At 31.3% G+C, this 10,000-nt stretch overlaps 3 protein-coding genes across 3 annotated transcripts in view; 2 read left to right on the top strand and 1 right to left on the bottom strand.

Annotated features, from left to right (window-relative positions):
- The window catches only part of LOC111686860 (sodium- and chloride-dependent neutral and basic amino acid transporter B(0+)-like), a 5,546-nt gene extending 3,816 nt beyond the window's left edge, over positions 1-1,730 (top strand). Inside the window, exons 6-10 of the mRNA XM_046954707.1 lie at positions 222-549; positions 620-768; positions 836-964; positions 1,019-1,225; positions 1,289-1,730. Of these exons, the coding sequence (XP_046810663.1) occupies positions 222-549; positions 620-768; positions 836-964; positions 1,019-1,225; positions 1,289-1,567 (1,092 nt within the window). The 3' untranslated portion in view covers positions 1,568-1,730. The remainder of the gene's footprint in view (positions 1-221; positions 550-619; positions 769-835; positions 965-1,018; positions 1,226-1,288) is intronic.
- Positions 1,731-5,058: 3,328 nt separating this feature from the next.
- Positions 5,059-9,553, top strand: LOC111687455 (sodium- and chloride-dependent neutral and basic amino acid transporter B(0+)-like). Its single transcript, XM_023449895.2, is given in 11 exon segments — positions 5,059-5,292; positions 5,295-5,333; positions 5,408-5,542; positions 5,612-5,781; positions 5,856-5,947; positions 6,007-6,142; positions 8,066-8,393; positions 8,457-8,605; positions 8,668-8,796; positions 8,870-9,076; positions 9,143-9,553. Coding segments are annotated over 11 exon segments (1,785 nt in total). The 5' UTR covers positions 5,059-5,171; the 3' UTR covers positions 9,422-9,553.
- Positions 9,554-9,631: 78 nt separating this feature from the next.
- Positions 9,632-10,000, bottom strand: part of LOC111687453 (sodium- and chloride-dependent glycine transporter 1) — a 7,536-nt gene continuing 7,167 nt past the window's right edge. The window contains exon 10 of the mRNA XM_023449894.2: positions 9,632-10,000. This exon is cut by the window's right edge and continues 70 nt beyond it. Coding sequence (XP_023305662.2) covers positions 9,747-10,000 — 254 coding nt within the window. The 3' untranslated portion in view covers positions 9,632-9,746.

Genomic DNA, 10,000 nt, shown 5'->3' on the forward strand with positions numbered 1-10,000 from the left:
ATCTATTTATCTATTTATCTATCTATCTATCTATCTATCTATCTATCTATCTATCTGTCTGTCTGTCTGTCTGTCTGTCTGTCTGTCTGTCTGTCTGTCTATCTATCTATCTATCTTACTAACTATTTGTACTTCTAATAAAATGAAAATTTGTTACGCATTAGTATAATTAGTGAACAACATTTTCTAGATTTTCCCTTAAATCCTTGATTTCTTTCCAGATGGGTCAACTAATTCGCTATAGCGTTCGAGTTTTCATTTGTTTATTGGTAATATGTTTGATACGTTTCAGTTTTCTACCAGGAGCTGGTGCAGTTTATAGAAAAGTGATAATACCACCATGGGTAAATTATATTCATGGTATTACCATGATTCCTATATATGGTTTATCGGCTTTTGGTCCTGGTTGGGGTCTATTCATAACACTCTCCAGTTTCAATAAATTTAAAACTAATATTAAGAAAACTAGTTGGATAATTGGTTTGGCACAAATGTTTATCATTGTGGCAATAAGTTTACTAACACATTTAACAGAGAGATACTTTAAAGGTTAGAATCGAAAATATCTATTCTTATATGAATACAAAATTAAAATTCCTTTTTATTTTGTAATTTCTAGAGGTAACTGATAACAACTATTATTCGCGGGTGGAACGTATTTTGACTTTGTACTTATCCAGTGGTAGTGTTATGGTCGACATGGCATGGGCCAATTTATGGTCCATTTTGTTCTTTTTTATGCTGTTTTTGGGAGCTACACTTTTAATAGTAACTAATTTTTGTCATTTAAATACTAAGCTATATTTTAATATATATAAAATATCTCTTAATTTAGATCATCCAGTTATTTTCAACATTGACTACAATATTTGATGAATTTGCTACGTTAAGAGAACGTAAAACGGATATTTGTATGATGGTTACCGGTGCGGTTGCTTTGTGTTCCCTGTACTTTACTTCGAATGTAAGTTAGAAATGCTCTCTTAGAATTTTGGTTTAATTTATAGTTTCTCTACAGCATGGAGTTACGTATTTTAGCGTAATATGGACTGATTCTAATATTACACAAAATGCTATAAATTTATTATTATTACTTGTTGTTCTTTGGATATATGGTCGCATACGTTTTCAACGTGATATAGAATTTATGATCAAAGATCGTTTCTCTACATGGCAAGTAAATTTTCTGAGATTTGTTGTACCATTATTTATGCTTTTGGCACTGGTAAGTATTTATTGTATTATATTCAAAATTAATAAATTTTAATTGAAAATATTTTTTTAACAGCTTGCTGCTATTGCAATAGCATCGATGGAGCATGCCATCGCTATTCCTGGCATTCAGTTTATTTGCATTATTTTTGTACTTTTACCTTGGATTTTTATACCATTTTATGCCATACGATCCATGTACCAGGGTATTGGTACGTTAAAAACACGGTTTCAACATTGTTGCCGACCAAATGACTGGTATCCGGTCGATGCTGAAGATCGTCAACGTTACGAAGTTGCTATGGGTAATACAGATGCAACACATCATTTAAATGAGGTTACCGAAGAAATGTAATGTGAGAAGATATTTTATAAGTATTTTTGAGATTAAATAAATTTAGACTTATTATTGATTTTAACTATATATGATTTACTGTGAACTTAATAAAAGATTCGGTTACGGCCGACATCAGATAGGAGAATTTAATTATATTTCATAATAAAGCATTTTGAACTGATATATTTAAGCAATTTATTGATGAAAAACTAATTTTCTGAGGTTTTATAATGGGACTGATGTGAACTTATCGCCTTAAAATGTAATGGTTGGATCTACGTTTAAATAAAATGTTAACTAATTTTCTGAAGGCCTCTTAGTGAAGCCTGATCTTTACAAAATTCGCAACTATCATCAAAGCAAGCATAAAACGTAGTTGTACCTTTTTGGGGGTTCCGTTGTATGCCGACTGCGAGGCCGACCATATAATACCCTACACCTTTTACAAAAATATAATGTGATTTAGTTGCCATAATAAAGCATTTAAGTTGAATTGTACATTGCCTCAGATATACATACTTAAGCAGTTTATTGTTGAATAAAATTGTGGACATTTAAGGGCTTTTCATAGGGGTTAGGGTCACATGAGGATCTATTATTATGGAATTCATGAGGGTCATTAAGTCTTGTATAGAATTTGGTTTTTGCAGCTTTATGTCGAGATATGAGTATATTAAACATAATTATGAATTTAAAAGCCCTGTGGGGGCTAGGTGAAATAATGGACCGATGTAAACCATTTTTAACATGCTTCGTTTATGATCCTGAACCGATTGGTATACTTTAAGTTGGGTGTAGGACCAATATTATTGTGCGTTACAAACATCAGCACAAACCCAATATACACTCCCCACTAAAGTCGTGTAGATGTAAGATAGGATTCATTAAAGGGGGGGGGGGGGTGTATTTTAAAAACTCAAAAATACACTTACACGATCTAAATTTTAGATTCTAAAGGTTCTGAAATAGAAAAATACAAAATTATTTGATAACGCCTGAATCCTAGATGATCTGACGGGCGAAATATCGAACAATAAAACATTTTTTTAAACAAGAAAGGGCCTTGCGCTGCATCTCAAAAACTTGATGTGGTACAGAAATTCTGAAATTTAGATTAGTTTAATCCATTAGACAACGAATTGTCAGTGCTTTACGTGCCTTAACAGTGTTATTTCTCGGTGGTCTTTTTCATCCACTGGGTAGACTTGAGAACGGTCTACCACACGCCCCTGAATCATTCAATGAAGAACTCAGGTTGAAATTTTTTTACATGGATGTGAAATACTCGAGCTATCTAAAATATTGCCACAGTAGCACCTTTGTACCCCGACAAGGAAAAAGCAATCATTGGTCTAAAGTCAACAGAAGGGGAGACAATTCCCAACATCAGATAAAATCAATCTTCTGGATATATCGAAAGATGACCACCCTTATGATGCTGCGGAAGATTGCATTATTTTAAATGCAATCCCCATCATCTAATGACCCATTCCAGTGCATTTCTTAACTTCTTTAAGCCCGCGCAACCACACTGCTGAGATGGCCCTTTTGTATCGGCAACAACACCTAGAGACATATTTGATAAGCCGAAATACCCAACAAAGTGCATAAGGATACCTCTTTTATGAACTGATCTATGTGACAAAGGACATAGGAATTTCCACAGTTAACTGATTCCAATAATTCCCCCGACAAGTAGCATGAATCAATATATCCTGTTCAGATGGCAACAGCACATAAGAACTTCCCCGAAGCCTAAAAAGGCTTACTAAATCAGTACTAATCTCCAATATATGGAGACTTTCCCGATTTTTCACCAATTTTCGCGTCAGTTTCATTCCCATGATCATAAAGATCAATCTGCGGGATAACAGGCAACTAATGAACGATAACCTGACAATTCCCCAGTATATACCGGCGTATTTGGGAATCCAGCATATGCTGCTTTGTATAAAGACCTGTGCGAAGAGAGAATTATCCAACCCATTAGGTATAGGATATATCAATCCTTAAGCCAACATTCTCTTCCCGCGATTTTAGATATTAAACCACAGCAAATACGTGAATCCCGAATCCCAATAGTTCCGTCACACTAAAGGTACTGTTGTGGCCTCCGGTGGGTTAGTGGTTAGTGTTCGATTCCCGACCGGAGGTCGTGGGTTCGATTCCCACCTGAGGCACTGGTTAAGGAGCGCACAACAGGCCCGATAGAGGCCTAGGTGTATTTCTTCGGATTTGATGTTTGTATGTACATCCTCCTTTCAAACTAACTAACTAAAGGTACTGTTAGCACCTCTTTTCCCCGGGATTGCAATAACACCAACGAGAAGATTTCACCAAGTTAACATGTCCCCAGGGAAAATCCATTAAGCAAGTAAACTTTTCAAAATTTTGTAGATTCTAATTGTTTTCCAGATATACGATTTTTTTAATTTAATTCATATAGATGGTGTCATGCCCCCTGACATCAACAGCTTATAAGCCCGGCAGACTAGGGCTACTGTTAGCACCTCTTTATCCCGGGATTGCAATAACACCAAGATGGAGATTTCACCAAGTTAACATGTCTCCGGAGGGAATCCATTAGAAAAATTGTCTTTTCAAATTTTTGTGGATTCTAATTGTAATGGTTTTCCAGATATCCGATTTTTTTTTAAATTTAATTCATTCACGCCCCCTATTGTTAATCAACCATTTCATAATCCAAATGTTTACATAGATGTCAAAGATATTCATGACAAATTTAAGAATTCTAGCTTTAATAGTTGCATAAACAAAATTTTTTTTGGTTTAGTTCATATAGGAGATTCCACTCCCTCTTTTTGGCCTAATACGCATGAAATAAAAAATTCGTATATGTAAAAAACTATTATAGCTAGAATCTTTAAATTTTATATAAAGAACTTTGATATCCATGTAAACAATTAGAGAAAAATGGGAGGAGTTTCAATGGGCGTGGTAGCTTAACAACTCCCCTATGAATTGAATACAAAATAATAAGATTATTCATATTTTTGGTAGCAAAGAAAACTAGGTATAGCTAGTATTAAATAAAATTGTTTATTAATATTAATAAATTTTGTTTTACATTAGGGTTGCCAATATTGAAATAATTTTGAAAAATTCTGAGATTAAACTTAAAATTTTAAAAATTTTTATAGACAAAATGGCGACTTAATTAAGTAAAAACAAATTGGGAAATAATATGTTAATATTTGTTGCAAAATTAAACACAATATACTACAAATATAATCTGACAGTCCTAGTGTGTTTGAAGATGTTGATCACAATAATGACGACATTGGTTTTTTTAAAAAAAATATTTTCTGATAATTAAAAAAAATATATATAAACAAAAGTCCATTTTTTATATTATCAACATATATATATATAAATAAAAAAGCTTTTTTTTTGTAAATTTCTCTAGAATTGAAAATATATTTTAGTCGTTTTTCAAAGTTTCAATTAATTAGATGTCTTGACTTTATACATTTTTCTTAGATTTAAAATAAAACGAAAACAAACAAAATATTTAAAGAAATCTTAATAAAATATTAATAAAGAACAAAATAAATATCTACTTGATGTTAAATTTGAAAGTATAAAAACAACAAATAAAACAATGGTTTATGAATCATCTTACGATACCGGACTTCCTCCATATATACCCGATACAAAACGAGGCTTTTGGGCAAAACCAAATGATTTCATATATGCCGGTATTGCTTTAGCATTTCGTTTGGACTTTTTTCTATGTCATGGTTTTTCTCTATAAGATATAGGGGTAGGAACTGGAGAGTTAAAATGCCATTTAGGTATCTTGAAAAAAGTAACAAAAACAAAACTCTCAACTTTCAGATGTTGCTATGATACCGACCTATCTATTATCATTGGTTCTATATGCAATTCCACTAATGGTGATACAATCGTTTCTGGGACAATTTTCAAGCAGCAGTTATATATCATCGTTTCGTTTGACACCTTTATTTAAAAGTAAATTTCAGAATTTCACCATATTTTGAACCTGATTAATAATTAAAAATTAACCTATTTGGTTCATAGGTGTTGGTTATATAGCATTAGTTATTAATTTGATAGTGCTTACATACTATAGTCTTTTTGCTGTGGTACCTTTGGTCTATATGTTTGCCTCTATGCAGCCTACCTTACCCTGGAGTTGTGACGGTTTTAAGAAATGGGCCACAGATTTAACTGAAAGCGAAAAGATTAACGTAAGTCATTATATTGAAAGATTTATTTTTTTTTTATACTATACCGAGAACTAATTTACTACTTTTATCTTAAGCTTTGTAATGTTCAGTTTCAAAACGCCTCAGATTACGATGATGATTCGTTTATATTCCTTAATCATCATATACCTTCTGTATTGTATTTTAAGTAAGTTTGTTTTAAATAATTTGCTAACTTTTGAATTAACAAAAATTGTATCTTTATAGAACACTTTTCCATGATCGAAATTTATTTAGATATAATTACATGGACTTTACAATGCCCTGGCAATTGGTTTTGTGCTCGTTAATTGTATGGACCACAGTTGCAGTTTTAATTTATAATTTTTTTAATACAGAAAAGGTATGTAATTCGCTAATTCGTATTATTATCATATATCGATGTTAACATAAGTATCTGGTAGAAGATGGCTTCTTGCATGAACTTAGATTGATTATAGATCAAACTCTTAATACATTTAGTTGTAAATTTCAAATAGTTATAACTGAATGAGTAAATTGGCTTATAATAAATAAGGCGTCAACAGGGATTAACTTAGCCAGAAGGCAATTAGGACAATATCAGGTGATAAATCTAAGACCGTATTGAGTTATCACAAGTAAGAGTGCTATATTCGGCTGTGCCGAATCTCATATAACCATCATCAAACCGTATGCCTTAAAGTGAATACTAACCTATAAACAACATTATGATATTACTCTTCAAATTAACTGAAGAGGACCTTGTATGAGAGATAGGGTTAATTATTTAAAGTTTTTCATAAAAATTGTTTAGACCCATTTTGGTACATACATCAAATTTCTTTTCATGACACTTTCCGCATGAAATTCGATAGGAAGATTTACGTTCTGGGGGGTAGGGTCAATTATAGACCGATCAACATAAAATAGGTAGAATTTGGATCATATGAAACTTATGTGTGTTAAATTTTATCACTATACTTGTATCTTTAAGGCAGTAATGAGCGTGGGGTAGGGCCAATTATAGACCGATCTTCAAAAAGGGAGATCTTGGAAGGGAGATTTTGGATTATATAAAATTTATTTCATTGTCATACTCGTACTTTTGAAACAGATGTGCTCATTAAAGCTGGGCTTCTGGGGTCCACTTGTATGGGGGCTATCCGAAAACGTGGACCGATATTGCCTATTTTCAATACCAAACAAACCTTACCTATAAAGAAAGAATAGCTCTTTCCGTTCGGATTCTATTGTGCCTTTAACAGACAGACATGACTAATATATATATATATATATATATATATATATATATATATATATATATATATATATATATATATATATATATATATATATATATATATATATATATATATATATATATATATATATATATATATATATACTTTTGAGAAATGAGATGTGGAAATCCCATGAGGACTTTTGGAATAATGAATCGATGGGTAGAAACACAAAAATCTTATGGGATGACCCTGATGAAAGTAAAACTAGTTAATTAGTTAGTTAGTTAGTTAGTTAGTTAGTTAGTTAGTTAGTTTGTTAGTTAGTTAGTTAGTTAGTTAGTTAGTCAGTTAGTCAGTTAGTCAGTTAGTCAGTTAGTAAGTTAGTTAGTTAGTTAGTTAGTTAGTTAGTTAGTTAGTTAGTTAGTTAGTTAGTTAGTTAGTTAGTTAGTTAGTTAGTTAGTTAGTTAGTTAGTTAGTTAGTTAGTGAGTTAGTTAGTTAGTTTGTTAGTTAGTCAGTTAGTCAGTTAGTAAGTTAGTTAGTTAGTTAGTTAGTTAGTTAGTTATTTAGTTCGTTAGTTAGTTAGTTAGTTAGTTAGTTAGTTAGTTAGTTAGTTAGTTAGCTAGTTAGTTATTTAGTTAGCTAGTTAGTTAGTAAGTTAGTTAGTTAGTTAGTTAGTCAGTTAGTCAGTTAGTCAGTTAGTCAGTTAGTCAGTAAGTTAGTTAGTTAGTTAGTTAGTTAGTTAGTTAGTTAGTTAGTTAGTTAGTCAGTTAGTTAGTTAGTTAGTTAGTTAGTTAGTTAGTTAGTTATTTAGTTATTTAGTTAGTTAGTAATTTAGTTAGTTAGTTAGTTAGTTAGTTAGTTAGTTAGTTAGTTAATTAGTTAGTTAGTTAGTTAGTTAGTTAGTTAGTTAGTTAGTTAGTTAGTTAGTTAGTTAGTTAGTCAGTTCGATAAGTAATTAAAATCATCCGGCCTTTTCTCTTACAGTTTTATTAATGTCCCACATACATAATAACACCTTAAATCAAAATTTATCTGATAAAGAACCTATTCTTTTTTCCAGCTGGGTCAATTAATTCGTTATAGCGTCTGGACTTTCGTTGGATTATTGATCATTTGCTTAATACGTTTCAGTTTTCTACCTGGAGCAGGTGTTGTTTATCGCAAAGTGTTTGTGCCCTCTTGGAGGGAATATCTATATAGTTTCAACATGGTACCAATCTATGGTCTATCGGCTTTTGGTCCTGGTTGGGGTATTCTAATAACACTTTCTAGTTTTAATAAATTTAAAACAAATATCAAAAAATCAAGTTGGATAATAGCTTTGGGACAAATGTTGGTAATTGTAGCACTCAGCTTAATAACGCAATTAACAGAAAGATATTATCAAGGTAAGCTTGCATATGCACTTTGGTTTAAAAATTTTCAATATTTGAATATGAAATTTTTTTCAGAAATTTCTGATAATAATTATTATTCGCGAGTGGAACGTGTTTCGGCTTTATATTTATCGAGTGGCAGTGTTATGGTGCACATGAAATGGGCCAATTTATGGTCAATATTATACTTTTTCATGATGTTTTTAGGAGCTTTAGTTTTAATCGTAAGTATTTTGATTATATGTAAGTCTTACAGTTATATTAATGATTTTTTTTAAATTTGTAGGTTATACAATTATTTTCAATTTTGACCACAATATTTGATGAATTTGCCTCACTGAGAGATCGAAAGATGGAAATTTCTATGATTGTTACTGCCACCATAGCTCTTGGTTCACTGTATTTTACTTCGAATGTAAGTTTCACTGCTTACAAAGAAATTACGTTGTTATTCGTTTGTCTTGCATTATAACTGTTCTCTTTCTTAGCATGGAGTTACGCATTTCAACGCCATTTCCGTAGATTCCAATATTACCCAAAATGCTCTTAACTTATTATTAATACTAATTGTTCTATGGATATATGGCCGTATTAGATTTCAGCGTGATATAGAATTTATGATAAATCAACGTTTCTCTACTTGGCAAATAAATGTTTTGAGATTTGTGTCTCCACTGTTTATGCTCTTTTCTTTGGTAAATTATCAATAAAAATGGGACTATATTTTCAATTCTTAATAATCAAGTCTGATATGTTTCCAGTTAACCGCTTTCTTAGTAGCAGGTTATGAACACATTATTGCTGTTCCTGGCATCCAAATAATTTGCATTACTTTTGTTGCTTTACCTTGGATTTATATACCTGTATATGCCATACGTTCCATGTATCAGAGTGTTGGTACAATAAAGACACGTTTTCAACATTGTTGTAGACCAAATGACTGGTATCCGGTCGATGCTGAAGAACGACAACGTTATGAGGAGACAATGGGCAATTTGGATGTAACACATCAGTTAAATGAGGTTACCGAAGATATTTAACAATTATCTGTAAAATATTTAAGAAAGTATAGTCTGGCATGTCTGATCCTATAAGATACCCTACACCAGTTATGAGTATATTTAAATGTTATTTGTTTTTTTTTTATAATAAAGCAATTATGTTGAATTTAATTTTTGAAATTATTGCCAGATCCTCAACCAACTTTTTGTCATCAGACATTTTTAATCAGCAATACTTATAAATTATAAAAAAACATCTAAATATTGTAGTAAAATTTTCTTAAAATTTTTGGAATTTTATTTTTCGTATGATCACACACATACACGTTTGTACTAATAATTAAATCTTTTGAACTTTAACTAATCACTTCTTAACTTTCTTTAACAATTCTAAAGTTTCAAAATTATTCATATTTAATTCTTTCATAATTTTTTGTGAATTTTTAAATTCATTATAGGCCAAACGATAATCATCTTGAGCTGGTAGCCAATATTTAGCCTGTAACGAACGTAAAAAGTTCTCTTTTAGGGAGCCTTTGGGCAGTAAGATTTTCTTTAACATATACAAAGGAATGCAAAGAATTGAAATGGCACAACTGCACCAGCCCACAATAATGG

This window comes from Lucilia cuprina, chromosome 2 (genome assembly GCF_022045245.1).
Source record: "Lucilia cuprina isolate Lc7/37 chromosome 2, ASM2204524v1, whole genome shotgun sequence".
Lineage (NCBI taxonomy): Eukaryota > Metazoa > Arthropoda > Insecta > Diptera > Calliphoridae > Lucilia > Lucilia cuprina.